Source organism: Bradysia coprophila, unplaced genomic scaffold (assembly GCF_014529535.1).
Source record: "Bradysia coprophila strain Holo2 unplaced genomic scaffold, BU_Bcop_v1 contig_350, whole genome shotgun sequence".
NCBI lineage: Eukaryota > Metazoa > Arthropoda > Insecta > Diptera > Sciaridae > Bradysia > Bradysia coprophila.
Genome location: NW_023503608.1, coordinates 232,779 through 252,769, shown reverse-complemented (window position 1 = coordinate 252,769; position 19,991 = coordinate 232,779). Strand labels below are relative to the sequence as shown.

At 35.0% G+C, this 19,991-nt stretch overlaps 2 protein-coding genes across 2 annotated transcripts; both read right to left on the bottom strand.

The window, feature by feature from the left end:
* Positions 1-2,119: 2,119 nt before the first annotated feature.
* Positions 2,120-8,445, bottom strand: LOC119079908 (plasminogen activator inhibitor 1 RNA-binding protein-like). The gene is made up of 4 exons (XM_037187999.1): positions 7,962-8,445; positions 6,370-7,043; positions 5,980-6,303; positions 2,120-4,917 (listed from the first exon to the last, which is right to left on the bottom strand). The coding sequence occupies exons 1-4, from the start codon at positions 8,272-8,274 to the stop codon at positions 4,837-4,839; spliced, it is 1,392 nt and encodes a 463-aa protein (XP_037043894.1). The 5' UTR covers positions 8,275-8,445; the 3' UTR covers positions 2,120-4,836.
* Positions 8,446-9,987: 1,542 nt separating this feature from the next.
* On the bottom strand, positions 9,988-19,909 carry LOC119079904 (alpha-2-macroglobulin-like). Its single transcript, XM_037187993.1, has 10 exons — positions 19,769-19,909; positions 14,930-15,113; positions 13,730-14,868; positions 13,401-13,662; positions 12,665-12,860; positions 12,458-12,608; positions 11,735-12,379; positions 10,430-11,645; positions 10,219-10,366; positions 9,988-10,156 (listed from the first exon to the last, which is right to left on the bottom strand). Exons 1-10 carry the CDS (start codon positions 19,828-19,830, stop codon positions 10,131-10,133), a joined length of 4,029 nt encoding a protein of 1,342 aa, XP_037043888.1. The 5' UTR covers positions 19,831-19,909; the 3' UTR covers positions 9,988-10,130.
* Positions 19,910-19,991: the final 82 nt, after the last annotated feature.

The following is a 19,991-nucleotide window of genomic DNA, read 5'->3' as shown; positions in this document are numbered from 1 at the left end:
AGATAGAGGCCAGCTGATGAAACACAGATGTTACAAGTTCTGGATATGAACATTCTTAAGTCTTAGGACGTTGTGCGCGTTTGCTTTTTTAGAATAATTTGACCTTTCAAAAACGAATACATTAAGGCACTTTTGAGATCTTCGTGATTTCAACATTGGAGTTTTGTAAGAATTAGGGTGTTTTTAAAGTACAGTATTTTCGCTGATATCTTTTTACAAAAATTCGTTATGAGAAATAAGACGCCGATAACTGACACAACTGTGTTAGCCTCCAACAAATAATAGACTTTTTTGACTTTCTGTTGACTTTTCTCAGAACTGGTCAAACTTACACAAACGAATCTATTTTTAATTGAAAGCTAACACATTGGCGGTGGTTATTACATTTTTCAAGAAGAATTTTTATAGGACGACATCAACGAAAATACAATACGAAACGTGAAAATTTAGACACTCATGTCAGCTAAGCTACAACTCGGTTACAATGATCGGATTGACTGAACCACATAGTTTTAATTTTTAAAAGTTTATTTATTTTTTTCTTATTTTTTATTTAGTATAAACTGAACGAAGTCATTAAATTTATATAATTTTCGTATTAGGTTTTTTTTCTTTTTGTTTTTTATACCAAAGCACTATTGCTTTGATTTTCTTTTCTTTCCATTTTGTTTGTTTTGTTGTTGTTGTTGTATCAATCAATATATTGTATTTATTTCCTTAAATGAATTAATAAATCTCATAACTACTTTGAAATTGATTTCAATGTTCTTAAGTGTTACGTTGTAGTAATAGGGTTTTTCTTTCTTTCATTTTCATTTGTTTGAATATTTAAATTTATTTTCTCGAGAGATAAATTGTAACATATGAGAGTGTTATGAAAATATCTTTTTTTTTTCTATTATAAAAAAAAAACAATAAGAAAAACAAACAAACAAATTTCAGTGTTTCATGTAATATTTGATGATGATGATGAATGATATTTATTATTGAATTGGATTATATTTTTTAAATGAATTTCTTTTTTATACTTAATTTCAATGACTTTAATATTTAAAAGAAACCTAATTAAATAAAAAATATACAAACATTTTAAAAACGAAAAACAAAATAAAATAAAACATAAAATGAAACGCCAAAGCTTTATATAAAAAAAGATAATCAAAAAAGCAACATTAGAACATCGTCAATTTTGGCATTTTCTTTGCAAAAAAAAACAACATAGAAACTATTCCGCGGGTGCAACCACCAAAATAAATACAACTACAAAATTGGCAAACCAAATATCGAAAATGTAGGAATTTTAACCGTGATCCGCTTAAATCATAACGAAATCGCATGATGTTTTCTTTCGAAAAAAAGAACCACAACAAAAACTTGTTAGGATTGTCAACAAGTTATGAAACTGTTCAGAAACTGGTATTGATAATGATATAAACGGGAAGACATCAAGTATAATTTATTTATTAAAAACCTTCTACAAACGGCAAGTGTGTCACGGCATAATCTGTTACTTCTGTTGTTTAAACAATCTTATTGCAAAACCTTGCAAGCTTCAATAATAAACGATTTGCAAACAATAGACAGAAGACAAAGTTTATCGCTTATTATCACCGCTGTTGTCAATAACAGATGACTAGTGACAAGCCGTTTCTAAAAGGTTGAACACTTAAGACAATTTTTTCTTCTTCTACATAACAGTTTGCGTTTATAAATGTATAGGCATTTAAAGCAAATCCCAGCCGTTCATGTACTAAAATGTCTAAAACGACTAAAACACCAAAGAAACAGATTTTTTATTCATTTTAACAGATTGATATTTAGTCACAAAACTGGTAGTCACAATTACCTTTTTTCGTATTTTTGTTTATTTGCAAGAAAATTCCTAGTACATTTTTACAAACTTACTACCTGAAAGTCTAGACTGGATAACTTTATTCCCCTTCAATACGTCTGTATCATTGAACCTTAATATTGCTTCATTGTTTTTCCTTTTATCCATTTCTTCTGTTAACGGTTCTTATTAATTGATTCCCTTTTTGTGTCCCCATATTCAGCCCTTCCCCCACCTCATTTAGATAAATACTCATAAGTGGGTTTACTCTCACTTTTTTCGTACTCATTTTTTGTTTCAATTTGATCGTGATGTTGAATGGTTGATAATGATGAAAAATAGAGATTACAATATGACAATATGGCCCTCTCTCTCACAGTGTGTTGTTTTCCCAAATGCATATGGTGTCGCGAATACAGAACCATGTGTGTTAAAATGTGTTGTGAATAAGAAAACTCATCGATTTGAAATGCTTATCCCCCCCTAAACATAGTCCACAATGTTCTTTTAGTCTGAGCAAATATTTTATTAAAAAAAAAAAATTGACAAAATAAAACGTTTGTTCACATGTGATCACAATGTTAGCGCATTATACTCAGCATTAGGCTACAAAAAAAAAGTTAGGCTAAAAAAACACAAAACGAATCGTCTTCTTCTTGGAACATAAGTCATAATTAGAAATATTTCTTTTTTGTTTGATTTCGAACTATCAATTTATTTGAAACAAAAGAAGAAAAATAAAATACCTTGGGTGCCAAGTAGATGGATTCGAAATCGTTATAATTAACTTATTCATTGTAAAGTTGAAAAAATGGCTATAGTATTAGTAATATAACATTTATGTCATTTGATTTTTTGTTTCTGTAAATATTTTCTGATGCACAAAAACTAAGACGTTTGATGATAACGGAATCGATTAAGTAAGACACGCGCATCTTCAAATTATTATAGAACAAAATTACGAATTCACAAAACAAACATAAAATGAAATTATAGAAAAACGAAAAGCACAACAGTTCATTCCAAAACAACAAAAAAAAATTTTTTTCATTACATCTTCGCCACAATAATTTTCTTTACGATGACTTGATGATGATTTTTTCACTAAATTAGTACATAACTTTCATAATATTAGAATTTGTTGTTCTCTTTCCATCCATTCTTCCATTTTCTAAATGTTTTTATCCGTTGTCTCTCGTTGATGTGTTGCTATTTTCACACCCCACGACATTTTCCCCATTTTATTTAATTAGTTAAATGTTTTTTTTTTTTTAATTACTAATTGAATTTAATTAACGCGATGAAAATGACATTTTTCCTTCTTCTTGAATTTTCTTTTTCTTCTTCTTTCTTTTTTGTTTTGATACACTCCTTCAAATTCAAATATTTTTTTTTGTTTTTTTACTTTTAATATATTTACACATAAGTTGATTGATATCAGAGAAAAAAAATTACAAAACAAATTGGCACTGGCAAAGAATAAAATTATTTTTTTTTAGTATGTAAATGATGCGTTACAGCTCATAATTGTGGGATATTACGTAATTATTATCTTCTTGTTTGGTTTTACATTATATACCACAACAGCGTTGATGAGTAATTTGACTATGGACTAATGACTCAGAAATTAAATTGTCATCGAAATGAAAACCGTCAATAACAACAAACTGTTAGATTAAATGAACCAAACAAAATGATCAGAAAAATCTACCTCGTCGTCTAAGTCTCTGGATGTATATGCTTCAATAAGAATCTTATCCGCCAAAACTGAGCTGAATCTTAAGCATTTCACAGTTTAAATTGCGATATTCCAGTGACTAAGACAATGCAATGAGATTAAATTAAAAAAAAAATTAATAATGTTATGAGCTGACCGGAAAGTTGATGAGAATTTTTAATTGTATTTTTGAGGTTGTTGGATTCATCGAATTTGATAAAATCGAACGCACTTTTTGTCCTCTTGACATTGACAGAATTACTTAAAATTCAATAGAGCTTGTTGCAGTCTTTGTGGTCTCGCAATTTTGAGTCCGATTTTCTTATTGAAATCCTTCAATTCATTTCGTTAATACTAGAATTTTCCAAAAAATTTAGTTTGGTTGAAATTTTGAGAAAATTGGTCAAATGTTTCACAGAAGTCAGAAGTGTCTCCCACTGAATTCATTATGCCAAACTTTAGCTTCTATTTTCAATTGCATCAATACAAAAGATTTTTATGAAGCTTTTTACATCATGATTCCATCATTTGATGTCACAAGTGCATTCGTTTTACGTATAGACTGATCGCTGGATAATATTTAAAGTGTCGGATGAGGATCTTCCTTTTAAACGTAATAACAATACTGAGTTGTCTTAGCAATTTGCTCTGGGTTTGCAATTTGTCGTTTCAAGCCATAAAGTAATCGCCTATCGGTTCATAATTATAAGAATGAGTTTGCCTTTTATTAAAACTTTAATTTAATAAAACAGAAAAAATTCCACTAAATATTTTCTACAAAAGCAAAACTTACAATGAACTGGCTGCTTATTAAAATATTGAACAAAGTTTTGGTCTGTTGTTGTGTTACTTACAGAACGAGTGGAAGAATCACAGTCAACGACGCAGTCAAAATAATCCTTCCATTCCAGATAGAATGGACATCCAAAGCTAGTTCCGACATCCACATGACATCCACTTTATATATTTAAAACAAAAAAAATGTTTCATCATCTTTCCGGTTCCCTTTTTCTGTCTACCCCTCAAAATCCAATTCTTTGCACAACTTTCACTTTTTGAATTAATTTTTTTTTTCATCCTGACAACACTGAGTCTTATGAGGAAGATTGTTTCAAACTTAAATTTTTAATGTCGGTCATTTTCTTGTAATTTTTGTTACTGTCGCATAAGCCCCCTCCGCATTTATCTCAGTCTCTATTTTAGATGTTGCAATTTGATGTTGTTGATGCAGTGTATAGATGGTAAGCGATCAAGTAAATTTGAGTGGTATTTTGTTTGCGGGTATAATTTAGTTCAAAGATGGGAAATCGTGCTCGTCATCAACTTTCGGTGCATTTTGTCCATGACCACCACCACGTCTATCGTCGCCCTGTAAATAATACGAAATTCATTTTTAAATGATTCGAAAGAGAATTTTATATTGAGGAATTTAAGCGAAGTTAAATGACGGAATTGTTAGTATGAAAATCAATTTTGAGCTACGGATACAGAACCAATAAAATTCTACTAACAAGGTTGAAAAGCCAATTTCTGCTTGCAAAGTACACACAAAATACTTTGCTTACTACCCCGATATTGAACTTCCAAAAATGAACATGGATCAGGTTTAAGACTTTAGTCAACCGATATGTGAGTGACTCACAGTGAAATTATAGGAAAATTTATGTTTCAATGGGATTACCGGTTCAAGCAAATAATTCCACGCATAACTTGCGTGACATTGTCATCACAATTTCTATCCTATCCAAGGAGTTATGCCAATCTCTGATAACCTTGATTCGATAATCAAATTGGCTTTGACCTCTAACACCAAAATTGTCACCAAACTGCGAGACCAGACTTACAGAATGTAACAGGGTGGCATTGAGCATTCACATCCTCTTAAAATATTTTTTGTCTTCCTTTTCGAAAAGGTAAAAATGATGCTGTTAACGTATGTTGAAGGTTCAGGTAATGCTTCACCAATTTTACAATCAACTTGGCCGCTTGAGTTCGACAAAGAATTAGTAAGAAATTGGTCGACACAAACAATAAAATGAACTGAATTCTTGACATGATTTATTCTGCCTCGCGAGTTGAATTAAACGATTTTGATGTGCTAACATAACAGATGAAATTGCGTATTGAATGCATCACGATATATCGACACGTGTGATGAGTTTTTGGCACTGTGCCATAAATTTCAATTAAAATAATCAGTCAGATTGTGTACCAATTGTTAGTAACCTTTTCATTCAGTAACTTTCGTCGAGATTTTGATTCAGTTTTTGATTTTGTATATATATTTAAACATTATGCCGCACCACTACTTTTTCTTCTTATTCCACATCGAAAATTATTAAAATGAAAATGCGAACGGAACTAGAGTCAATAATATTCCGCGGTACATCAGAATAGAATATAGAACAAAGAATATGCAAAATCAACTCACTCCATACGGTCCACGTCTTTCTCCACGTGGTGGGCGAGCTGGTCGCTCTCCTTCGGATCGCTCGTTGCCCTCGTTATCATTACGTTCATTACGTTCATTACGCTCATTACGATTGCGATTCGGTCCTCTTCGCTCGGCTCGCTCTCCGGTTGCACCAGGTGGACCGGCACCAACACGTGGACGACCTCCACGGCCACGATTCAAACCACCACGTCTGCCATCGTTGAAGTGAAACTCAATGTCCAAAACATGCTTTTGACGTCCTACTCGTTGCGGATACATGGACGGATCATATTCCAATTCATCATCGCTATTGTCATCATCCTACAGTGTAAAAGCAGCAATGAACATTCTGCTTACTTCATCACAATAATCATGAATTTCACTAACCTTTTTCTTTCGATTTTGCAAGGCAATCATTTTTTTCCATTGTGATGTGTCCTCTCCTTCACCGGCTTTACGTATGTTGAATTGTGGTTTGGCGCGAATAGCTCGTTGTGCCTTCCATTCGTCCAATGTAATTTCTTTGGTTTCCTCTTCAGCGGGCGATTGTTGTGCTTCGGTTTCGTCCTTGGTAGCAGTTCCATCAGCAGCAGTTCCTTCCTCTTTAGTGTCTTTCTCTGGATCCCATTCCGGATTCGTTTTATTTAAGTCTTCGATATCCTGTTTGTGTGTGCCCCAATTGTGTGCTCCGCCACCTTCACGTTTGTCAATTGCCTTAACACCAGTCTTTTCCGATCCCGATTGTCTGTCAAATTCACGTTTTCCACGGCCTTCAAATGTTCGTCGTTGTCCGTCACCACCGCGTCGTTCGTTGCCACCAGTATAATTGCCAACACGTCGCGGAGGTCGATCATCGTTCCGGTGATTGCTATTTTGTTCCGATAGATTATTGTTATTGCCAGCTTGGTTGTTCGTCGCATTTCCATTGTACTGTTGTGTCGATTGTGTTCTGTTGGTGTCATCTCTGTTACGTCGATTGTAACGTTGCTCACGAGTTTCGCCATTAGGTTTGTTAGCTGGTGCCGTGTTCCGATCAAATGTCTTGCCGTCCTTCGATTTTTCTATTTAGAGTGAAATTTAAATTTAAGCATGAATGAAACATGACAGACGAGTGTATTAGAGGTTCGAACAGTGTTGGAAGAAAATGACAAGTGGAACTAATCAACCAGAGGAAAATCCTAGAATCTTTGGTTAGATTGCGACCCTTTCATTGATATTAAATTATTCAAAATTTTAGTGTCTTCTCTAATCAATTTTAATCAGTGCGTGCGTGCAGTGATATCATAAAAATTTTGAAGGAGCCACAGTACAATGAATTTACAATTTTTTTTACAGAGATAAGGAACTTCATAATACAGTAACACAGCAGCGAACCACAAAAACCTCGACAAAAAGCCGCAGGTAATCGTTGCAGCATTAATGACTGGGTATTCTGAATTCTTATCGAAACTTGAAACCGAAAAAAAGAAATATTTTGAATAACCCGTGTGAACTCTTAATTGAATACTGTACGTAGTTACCAACATTGTATTTTGTTCATGGGTCCGAAATGTTATCATTAAACAAATATTTACGAAAAATGCGCAATTGAGAGATAAATGCTACTTGAAATACTGTGGTGCGGATGCAGGTACGGTGTGAAATAGACACCGGTCAACAATGAATTGAGTAACAATTTTTTGCCGTCATTACATCTGTTACTCGTTCCAAGATACTTTGAAACTGAGTCTCTGATATCAATAGAATCTTACGAGCACACTGGTAGTACATTATAGAATACACACAACCAAAATCAGCTCACAAGAATTCGCGTTTTTCGGACACACACACAAGCACTGAATATTGCGACTTCGCTAACGATAAAAACCTTGAACTGAATTGTTCCAATACTTTTCCACCCGAATGAAAACCGGATTTGTAAGACAATTGAAAACAAACCACACAAAAAAAATTATGTAAAAAAATCGATTCTCTGTTACCTTCACGTGGTCCTTTATCAGAGTTGCTGCGAATATTCTGGGTTTCTTTAATTGGCCGTGTTGATTTTGGAGGTTGTCCATTTTGTTGTTGAGTGCCCTTTACAGGGGCTGCGGACTGTGGGGGCTTAATGACTGTAGCTGCTACCTTATTCTCCTTCTCGTTAACGCTTGCAGTGGCCTTTGCAGCAGCTGCCGCGGCTTTTTTCTGTTGTTTCGCTTTTTTCGATAATATCGATTCCATATCATTGGCATCATCGTCCATGCAAAACAAATCGTAACGATTCGTTATGCCAATGCCATACGAATTCTCCATGGTTATTATTGGTTTGGTTATTGTTCTGTCGGTTTAATCGATCCGTAATTGCACAATTTAACTAACGGATGACCGATGATTTTTAAAGATTGCTTAGGATCAGCAAGAATTTTTTCTTTGGAAAAAATTTCTTCTACACACTGCTAGCACACACACACAAACAAGAAAATGTGACAATTCGTTTTCATTCATTTATACTTCATTTTTACAATGAATTCATTGATATGTTGAGACTGGGACATTGTTTTTCTTTATGCGTGTGGTGGTTCCGTTCGTTTCATTCATTTGGTGTACCAAACCCAGTGCCAGTTCTTTTGTGAATGAATTGTTTTTATTCTTGAATTCCGTTGCTTTCGAAAATAAATAAATTAGTAAACTCACGGCAGAGTAAAAGTAAACCTGGCAGGAGTGGTTCATTATTGAAACTTCAAATCAGGGACCTAATACATACACTGTATGAAAATGAACTCAAATGAACACTGACATAAGTTGAAAAATTTAATTCGCAAAAAACATAGGGCTACTAGATTATTCAGGTCCCTAGTCAAACAAGCGCTCCTGCCTGGGTTACTTTTACTCTGCCGTGGTAAACTTAAATGGTGGAGTGATCGATTGCTTTTGTTTTCCTTTAAAAAGTTGTTATTACTGATTACGCTCAGTTCGTTATTTGAATGGGTCAATCGCTAATCGTTTTTTATTATTGTGACTAAAAGGTGGTCGGTACGGTGACATTACAGAACAAGATAGTAGGATGGTAAATGAATCATTGAATATTTATTTTAAATGCGACAAAAAAGACTGCTCACAATTATGGCGCAGCCGGTAATTGAATACTTACCATATATTGTTCTGTAATAATTTTTTGCAGAACAATACATCGATATAAAAGAAGGGTTACCTACAGGTTAAAGTAGGACATTGCACTGGTCTACTAAACTCGGGTTCCCCTCGGAATATAATTTTTGTTATTACAGCGTGGAAATGTTGCATCGATTCTTGGCACGATTCCACCTTCCAAGAACTTGGCAGAATTATTTTATTTATAAATAATGTAAAATACTGTTAAATAAAAGTATGCAGAATAGAGCTTAAATAAGCAAAATTAGCATTTTTGTTTGTATAGATCAGTGTCAAATAACGGTTTCTTCTATCAAAATAGTGTCAAATGAGTTGTCAATTTCACAAAGCTAACCTCAAACAATAACAGCTACATACAAATTTTTGTAACATTGTGGTTAGCTTTGTGAAAATAACAGCTCATTTGACATCTCAAATGACATTGACAATGATCTATTGTATTATTGTATCCATAAAAACATTTGTCCAACGCACTTCAAGCAAAAGTGATCATAGTCGACAGCTGCCAAATAAAGTTCTATTTTGTATGAAATTGTTTTTTATAGCGTTTTACAGTTATATGAGACGCTGTCAAGTTTAAGTACCCTATTAAGATTAGTGCTCTTGCTTGAAGTGCTTTGAAGTGCTCACTTCGTTCGGCCTACAATCCGCGAAATTGCCTAAAATCAATCGTCCAAAACAGGTACACAAATAACCATTGCTCCACATCCACAGTTACAATGCTGTCATAATTTTATCGTTATGTGTGTTATGTGGGAACCCTGAAAATACAGAGCAACTAAACTAAAGATACTAGATACTAGAAAGTGTGCCCCTAATACATGAATACTAAGAACAAACAGTTGAGATTTGTGATAAAGGATGTTTATTAGGGTAATTATTATAAATAGTCGGAAAACAATATCTCCTCTTGTGATCATTTCCGGTTATCTGTTGTAATCATTTATAGTTCTCAAGTGTACTATGTGACCGCGTACATATCAGCCAAATGTTAAGGATTAAAAAAACCTTACTGCTTGATGATCTGCAAAGATTTTTTTTTATAAATCGAAAGCTTCAAATTTTTTCTATCTAATTAAAGCTTACTGATGTTGTTAGGGTCGTACACTTTTATCGATCCATGTTTCACGTATTCGACAAATTTTCCTTTAGAAAAATGAAATCGTGGACAAACATTATCTGCACTCAGAGGATCTATGAAAACGGTTACCGATGTGTCAACGAAGTCTACACGCTGCAAAATTATAATTCCGGAATGAAGTCGACAAGAAACCGTAATTCAAAAACCTCCACTAACCTTAATGCTCTCAGTTGATTCTAATTCTTTTTTGAAATTTTCCATGAACGTACAGCCAGTGGGTAACTTTACTTCTACGACAGCCATTTTAGACGTTAAATTCGTTTCGTCCTGATTATAGTTAAAGCAAAATTCGAGGTAGAATTTTTTCTCGTCTACGGTGTTCCTGATGTTAGGAGGACTGATGTTGAATTTGTAATCGTCAATGAATTTAACCATATTGTACTGGTAAGAAATTTGGAAAATACCGAGTCCCCTTCCCGTTGCAGTAATTTCAAAATTTCTTGCTGATGTTGGCAGATTCTTCTTTTGAAGAGGTAATGCTGTCCTCTCATTCACAGAAAACTCAAGAACTGAGTTTATTGTAACATCCATATCAGTATTGGAAGAGTAGATTTTTACAGCTACTTTTGACAATGCTTGCAAAGCGACCACAGTGGCTTGTGTTGAGATGAAGCCTCCGTTCTCGTTCCTTTGTGCCACCAGCCATTTCATTATTCGTTCTGAATCCTGTAGACGACCAGCTGCCACAAAAGCATGTAGTGCATAGGCTGTTGTTTCAACGTCCAAAGAACTTGCTTTCCAACGCATAGTTTCACCATCTCTGACTGCTGCCTCTTCCAGTTTTGTTAGGAAAGTGTTTTTGATTGACTCGTCTGCTAAATGGGCTAGCTGTAAAGCATAGGTGGCGATTGCTAGGGAGTAGTTGTCGGTTATATTGTTAAAGTTTTGACTTAAAAAAGAGATTGCTTTGATGATCATGCTGTTGTGCTTTTCCATGCTGTCGGTATTTTCCAAAAATGTTACTAGCACATAGGCAGTCAAAGCGATTCTATTTGATGAAGCTCTTTGGATGCCCCTTAAGTGTTCAACTTCTTCAAAACTTCCATCCTCTGATTGTTTTTGTGATAAAAAGAGCAAACCCTTTGCAATGATGTCTACTTCAACGAAAATATATCTTTTGGCTTGATAAAAACATTTCACAATAAACGCCGTTAGCCAGGTGCCACCTGTCTCGTTCCTTTTTCCCCAGACATTAAATGAGCCGTCACCGTTTTTGTAGTTCAACTGTTTCTGATAGGCGACGCCTAAGTTTTCGATGGCAACAGTTTTAACTTCTTTTGTCAACTTATTTACAGCACTTAAGTAGTCTAAAATGACTATGTTTGGCACGAAGTGTACCATATTTTGTTCGCTACTGCCGACAGGTAGCTTTCTGAAACATAAAACTTTATTAGAAAGGAATCTCTTGACGATGTTTGGTGATGATAACAATTATAACAATGAAACGCATTTTTGACTCACATTAAGTTTTTCAGATTTCCGAAAGGGCACAATATGTCATCGCCTATAATAATCGATGCGTCTATCCTTATCGAACCAATGACTGCTTCATCAGGAATGAAGATATTTAAATTGGTTGTGTACTGGCTGCTGTTCCTTAAATCAATTAAAACTGCCTTGTTTATGTACTGTGTAATTCCTTCGGGCTTAACAAGCAAATTTCGTTCTATCCCATCTCCAGGTGATAATAGAGAGGTTACATAGGCCTTTATCTTTATTGAGCCAATTCGATTTGCACGAATTTTGAACAATGTTAAAGCTCCACTATTCCTCTTCACAAATAACGTTTTTGTCATCTGCTTATCACTTCTGGCAACTGGCAACACGTCTTCAATAAATGTAAATTCCGAATTTTCGTTGTACAATGTGATGTGTACGTCCTGGTCGTCTTCCATGTAGTTGAATACTGATATCGGGATGGAAACGATTTCGTTTTGTATAATCGAATGTGGTAAGTCCATGGAGATAAAGAATGGTTTAAAAACTTTAAGCGTGGTTGGTCTGCTGGTTTCTGCTAAGCCTGTAGTGGGATTAATTGAAAACGCAATTATCGTCCAATTAGTAATTGTGTCTGGGGCCCTCCAGGATATGCTTGCCTTTGATTGACTAAATAAAACATATTTTTGATTAGGCGACCTATACCATCAGTTAAGTCTACCTTACACTAATGAATTTTTAACTTACTTAACATCAAAATCAACCATATCGAAAAACCATGTTTCTGGAAATGATTTACGAAATTCATCATCTTCAGGTTTTTGTTCCTCGTCCCAATCATTGTTATACGTCTGACTACGGTCATCCGATGCACTAAATTGAATGTAACTTTCCGATCCTGAAAAACATTTCGCTCAACCTTTTGGTTTTCAAAACAAAATTGCAAGAACTAACCAGGATGAATGATAAAGAAAACATCCGACTTATTTTCGTCAATTATTTTAGCACTGATGTCGTTGACTTTCTTATTTAAGACTGATAGACTTCGATCAGAAGCCAGAAGTCCAACATATGAATTTGGACTCGATGTTATGTCTATGCGGATCTCATCATTTGGCTCCACTGATTCTTCAGATATTTGAACATCAACCTTTATTTCAATGGAAAATGGTGTATAATAGTGGTTACTATAAATGTGGTTACTATTGGTATGTATGTACACACTCTTGTACGTACTGAAAAGTACACGTATTTGATGGAACTACAATTACTTAATTTCACAGCGAGCTGCGGCAAATTCAATAAGAGTTGCGGGAAATTTAGTTAATAATGAAATACAAATGCACCGAAAAATGACTGATTCCTTGGGTAATCTTGTTATCACACGTTCCAACTACCCAATCTCTTCAATTATTTCGATGAACAGTGAGAGCTTTCAGACAGTTCTCACTCGAAACCTAATTTTTCGTACCCGGGAACCTTCTTAAACGGAATAATTTTCAAAAACTGGATGTAATCAAAGAAATTCGGAGAAGCGTTCTAAGTTATTTTAGATACAGTTGCTCCAAATCTTCACTTAAAACCTGCAGCAGTTCCCTACAATTTGCAATCAATCAATAAGGTTTTTTCTGTTTCTTTCGCCTCTCTACTGAAACGTAAAACAAAAGATTGAGAAAACATTCTTACTCACAAAGTTCTTTAACTCGTTGAACTCAAGTAGCAACGAATCTAATACAATTTCACCGTAGTCCGTTATGTAGAATACAATGATCTTAATTTTACTCTTGATGTCGTCGGTAGGTGTAAATTCGAAATCATGGTCTAGAGTTGGCATTACTTGAATGGTGTCTGAAGTAATCAAACGGCCTTGAGTGGTGAATACGTGATATGAAAATTCTGTGAAATTCTTAACCGATTGAATGTTGATTCTCACGTTTTCGTTCAGCTTCGGCCTGAAATAAATGTAAAATTTGTAAAAGTCTTTTCCAACTGTTACTTTTTCACAAATAAAATCCTTACGTCTGTGTTTTTGACTTGATCACAATGAAATGGTTTCGCTCCGATGGTGCGCTTAGAATTTTGTTTTTCGATATTTTAGTTTGCAAATACGATACATTTACACTTAAATTAACAACATTCTTAGGAACTGTAAATTCAATTTTCGAAGTGCCATTCATCAGGCAAGCATTAAATTTTCTCAGAGTCGATAGTCCTCCGAAACAAGTTTCTCTAAATACAACCCTTGGTCGTTTGCCTATGATGAACGTCTCTGTATAGTTACAAAATAATTCCTCTACCAATGCTACGTCAACGGTAACTAAGTTCTCGTTATCAGTGAGAAGCACATTGTTATCGTGGAATTGCACCATCGCTTCAATTGTAAATGGTAGGCCCGGTTTGAATTCCTCAGATTTAGTTTTTATTAGTAGTCTGTAAGGCACCGTATGCAATTGTACGATGGCGGTGGCGTTTTGTGATTTACCGGTTACCTCTTCAGTAAAGGTAACAAATAGCTTCACGGTTTGATCAGCATTTTCTTCGTTTAATCCGAGATCATCTTCGATGTGAAATACAAAAGCCGTGTTACCGCTAATATTTCTTGACCTTACTATTTTATTATTTTTCACTTCAGCTATAAGCGTAGCGTTACCATTGGCCGCTTCAGTGAACGTATGTTTCGCCACTAAGAATGCTGTTATTTGCTTTTCAGCAAAAGTAACATGAGGCTTTACATCCAGAATGATCTCAAAAGAGGGTAGTGTGTATTCCGCAACCTCAAACGCATACCTCTTTGTAACATTATTGGCAAGAAGCGTTTCAATGTGCCAGTTACCTAAAATCGCTGAATCCGACAGACTAAATTTTGCTCCGAAAACACCTTTTCTGAAAACCGGATTTGTGAACGCTTGTACCCTGTTTTGTGCAGCGTCAATTACGAATATTCGTACATTGCTAGCGTTCAGAAGCTGCAAGTTTTCATCTAAGACAAGCACTCGAAAGCTAACTACATCCGACGGTTTGTAAATGGGTTTATTTGTTTGCACAAAGATTGACACACTTTTAGTGTTCAAATTCAACGTCGCAATGGCATTGTAATTCAGTCCTCTTACGCAATTTATTGTCAAATTCACATAATCGTCGGCTATAGAACCGTTCATCTGAATGATAAACAAATATTTAGTAAAGAGTTTGGTATGCCAAAAAAAATTGACTACTCACATCGAACTCCAGACTCTGACTTTTACCATTTGTTAACGTAATATTTTGCGTCATCCTTTCAGCTTTGCTGTGAATGGCTACCTCTAACATCGGAGGGTCCGAATCATTCAAGTGCCGAGAAGTAATTGCGACGCTGTATTTTCCATTTTGATTCACCGATTTTGCACCAATTACTGTAAAATGTCTTCAAAGTAAAAAATGGGCTGTAATTGATTTTGGATTTCGAAACTCCAAATGAGCCCAGAAACTTACAAGGGAGCTAAATACAGATACTAGTTATTATTGGATATGTAACAAAGTGTACTCAGAGAGATGTTTCATGATTGAATAGTAGTTTGATTCGTCTTTTGCACAATTTAATAAATCGTATAATAAATGGCCTAATAGAACCTTCCCCAGAGGTTTTGCGCGTGCGATTAGCATCGGCCCTTTCGGCAGTTTTGGCATTCTACGAAAAATTAATGGTGGATGTAATTTCTGGAAAATGTTACAACTTTAATCACTTTAGTGTTTAACGTAACTGACCGAGAGTTGCGAACCCGAAAAGCTGATCGTAAGTTGTGCTTGTAAAAATTTATAAATTAAGAAAATAATACCACAACTTGTTGAGCATGGCGTTTCTTATTGGCATTACACGCATCACGGCAGAGTAAAAGTAAACCTGGCAGGAGTGGTTCATTATTGAAACTTCAAATCAGGGACCTAATACACTGTATGAAAATGAACTCAAATGAACACTGACATAAGTTGAAAAATTTAATTCGCAAAAAACATAGGGCTACTAGATTATTCAGGTCCCTAGTCAAACAAGCGCTCCTGCCTGGGTTACTTTTACTCTGCCGTGCACGCATTAACTTACGGTTCATTGAGAACAGAAAACAATACAACTCACGGTTCAAATAGCACAGCTCTGATTACTCTTAAAGCATTGAATTTAAATGTGAAAACTCATTAAAAGTAATTATTAGAAATGGTTTCCACAATAAAACTGAGTTTGGCTGTTTTTTTTGTCAAAATGTTTCAGATAATACGTTGAAATGGAAGAAAACCGATTCCGCCAACTCTCTGTCAATTGCCTTAATAGATATTTTTACTTTATTTCGAAAAGCTTAGACCTTCATTTGATTTTCAACAATAGAAAGTGTTTACAGTGTAAACGGTGAGGTATATGGTGTCAGTGTGGTGTAACTAAGTCTAAATGTTTACTAATTGAAAGCAGAGCAGAGAAAATTGGAATTGGTTTAAAGCAAGATCTGCAAAAATTTCTATTTTATTCGTTTATCTACTGTGGGTTGAAAATATTCATAATATTCAGCATCAATCTAGTTGTCTAGCAGTCTAGCAGTAAATCTATCAGTAGATTTACCCACGAAAATTTCCGTGCGCAAATATTTATATTTAGTTAGTTTATATGTTAGTTAGTTAGTTAGTTAGTTTATTTCATGTCATAATATGAGAAAGGCCTTTCGGCCTTTTAAATTACATATTATTTGCGCAGAAGAAAAGTCGTTATATAAACCAAATGAGAACAGTTCAGTCATTACGGTGAAAAGAAAACGAAAACAATCGTAGGTCAAGGACGTCGATCTTGGTTTTAGTGGTGCAGAACCAATACAGCCTAATCCGCACTGGTATCGATGAAAATAATAGTAAGGCCAGTTGACGATTTGAATTAAACTATAAGTGGCGTAGGTTGTAGAGATCCACAATCGAAAAAGACATCCGAGAATGCTGGTTGCATTTGAGTCTGAGGTAGAAGTGAACAACATTGATCGGCTGTAGAATTGACTCCATTTGTGACCCGATCAGATGCTGTATTTGAGGTGTACACCCTGAGAGATGATTGGCGTCAGTGCAATATTAACCTCTTATTCCGTCCGTCCAAGTTGCCCACAGCGAGATTAACCGTTTTTACGATGCTTGATCAGCATTTGTCGATGTCATCAGACGATTTTCGATTCAAAACAGTAATGGTGCTTGCCGTCGAACAAAGACGAATCGAATGATGAAGATTTATTCGTGAATAATTGACGACGACGGTAATTGACGATGAAAATTCTCGTATCAAACATGCATCGTTCCACAGCACCAAATTGGATCCATAATCAAAAAAGTTTGCGTCAAAAAGTGGCAGATGATTCGGCTTTCTTCCGTTTGAATTCCATTCATTAAAGGAATATATTTCACAATTATAAAAATTTTCCTTCCTCAACATCTGCCACTTGTGACGCAAACTTTTTTATTATAATTTTCTTCCTAAAATTTTTCTGGTAAGATTTTTGTTGATAAAACTTTCGCGTACTTTGCTCATCAGCTGCCATTTGTGACGTATATCTTTTTGCGTGTAGAATCTGTAAGCGTCACCTACACCGATATCAGTTCTTTTGTAAGTGGATAACAGGACTTGCGTCACACCTCCACTGCAAGTGGTTTTGGGCGATATCAGCTCCTTTGTAAGTTGTGATTTTTTAGAATTGGGTCGAAGATAATAGACAATTATACTATGCAGTTTGAACGAAAATATTCTTCTTAGAAAACTGTATAACTTTCTCTTTGATCTCAACCTTCCAGCTTTCATTTGACGAAAATCGAAAATTTTACGGAATTCAAAAATTTGATGAAAATCGAAAAGTCTAAAATCGAAAAATTCACGAATATCGAAAATTTGAGGCACCTAAAACGCTCATAGCTCCCAAATAAGCGACTTTTTAAGAAAACCATGAAACACGTGTCGACTAGAATGTAAAACTCTATCAATTTGTCTTTTAAACGAACTTTCTATCTGCAGTATTTTCCGAGTTATGGCTGACATAGCTCGCACTTAAAACGCCCATATCTCCAAAATAAACGACTTTTTAGGGAAACCATGAAACACGCATCGACTAGAATCTAAAACTCTATAACTTTGTCTTTTACACGAAGTTTCCACCTGCCGTATTTTCCGAGTTATAGATGACATAGTTCGCACTTAAAACGCTCATAGCTCCCAAATAGAAGACTTTTTAGGAAAACCATGAAACACGTATCGACTAGAATCTAAAACTCTATAACTTTGTCTTTTACACGAACTTTCTATCCGCAGTATTTTCCGAGTTATGGCTGACATAGCTCGCACTTAAAACGCTCATAGTTCCCAAATAGACGACTTTTTAGGAAAACCATGAAACACGTGTCGAATGAAATCTGAAACTCTATAAATTTGTCTTTTAAACGAACTTTCTATCTGCCATATTTTCCGAGTTATAGGTTCCATAGCTCAATAGCTTAACACGCTCATAACTCCGAAGTTATAAGCTTTTATAAAAATTCCTTCAAATTAGTTTCTTAGAATTACGTCCTTAACATACCCTGAAAATTTCAGCCAAATCCGCCGGTAAATTCAAAAGTTTCGGTTAACAGAGTGACAAAGTGACAGAGTGATAAAGGTTGGTAAAATTCATCAATTTCAAAATGTATGAAAATGAATTTCTTCATACAAATTTCTGCAAATTTCCAAGTTTTGAAATTTAATATCTCGGCCAAATTTTAACCTTATGAGACGTGTGATAGCTCGTTGAACTCGTATGGACGCCCAGATTACGAATAAAATACTTTGGGGGTAGTAGGAGCAAAGGGGGAAAAGTCAAAAAGTTCGTGTAATATGTTCCTCAGTCCTGCGGAAAAAATTTTTTCTCAAATTTTTCAGTGTGAACGGACTTGCGTCACGGCCCTTCACTAACGTAGGGCCATGATCGATAAACAATCGACAAACAATCGAAAAATAAACTTTGCTATCCAGAATGTTCGACAAAATGAGAAGAACAGTAGTCGTTTTGTTTACGGACACCAACACAACACACGTCCGCACTGCTCGGATGACTGAACTGAACTGATATGCCGATTATGAGTCGAGAGCTCTAGCGCCAAAGCCACGGGTTCAGACAAAATCATATTTACTTCGAACGCCTTTATGTTGTGTAGAGTGCTAGATTGAATGTGTAGTGTATGTGTGGTGTGTGAACATAGATATTACATAAGGCTTTGTGTATTAAATTTAACTAAATTTAAAGGGTTAAACATATAACCAATATATAAGTATTTGCGCACGCATTTGACAGAATCCTACTACGATCATGTGTAGTAGAATTTTGTGTTAATGTGGTTTTGCATGAAAATTACTTACAGTAGATAAAAACGCTTCGCTCGTATCGTCATACTCATATCTAGTGCGCAAAACAACCTCATTTACTAAATTGTTAGCAAAATAGCTATTTCAAAATGCCGCAGAGAAGTTGCAACTGCAAGCCAATACTCTCTCTAGCAAACAAACTCTCTTAAAAAATCGAATTAGGGTGTAAAATAAGTTTGAGAAACTATGCTTCTTCATAAGGCTTAAAGTGAACAGACTCACGAATCGTAAACAATTGGTAGAGCTTCTCAATCGTTTTTACCACCTTAATAAATGTAGTTTGTTTGCTAGAGAGGGTATTGTGCAAGCACATAGATTTTTAAATGAGTTACATAAGCGTTATCCGCGAACATACAAAATATATTTTACGTGATAGCTGACAATAGATCCAATCACTGTAAACATAATTTGAAGCTTCTCAATTTAGAAAAATTGCAATTCATCGACTAAAAAGTGTTAATGCTTGAAATGCTTAGGGTGAAGGGGTCCCTTCGAAGTAAAAATAGGGTTCCTTAGCGGAAAAAATTGGGCCCCCTCAACCGATGTCTCACACAGTGCAAAATTCTTATAAAAGGCCCTGCTGTAACACAGCTAAAGAGACCTCATCTGAAGTTAACTTTAATCTCTACTGCAATTCTTTCACAATCATAATAACTTTTTGTCAGACATACCCACTGCATGAAATCAGTCCACAAAGTGAAACAAACAGAATTATTGCCACCAGAACTTTCATGGTTCTAATATAATAAATTTTTCAATATATTCGCAACGAGTACTATCTCGTTTGAAGTGTCGACACTTACTGAATATTTTATTTCCCCTGCTTATCAAATTCTGTGAAAACATTGTGAAATCGGATTCATAAATTCATTTACATGTGGATGTAGCTGTACC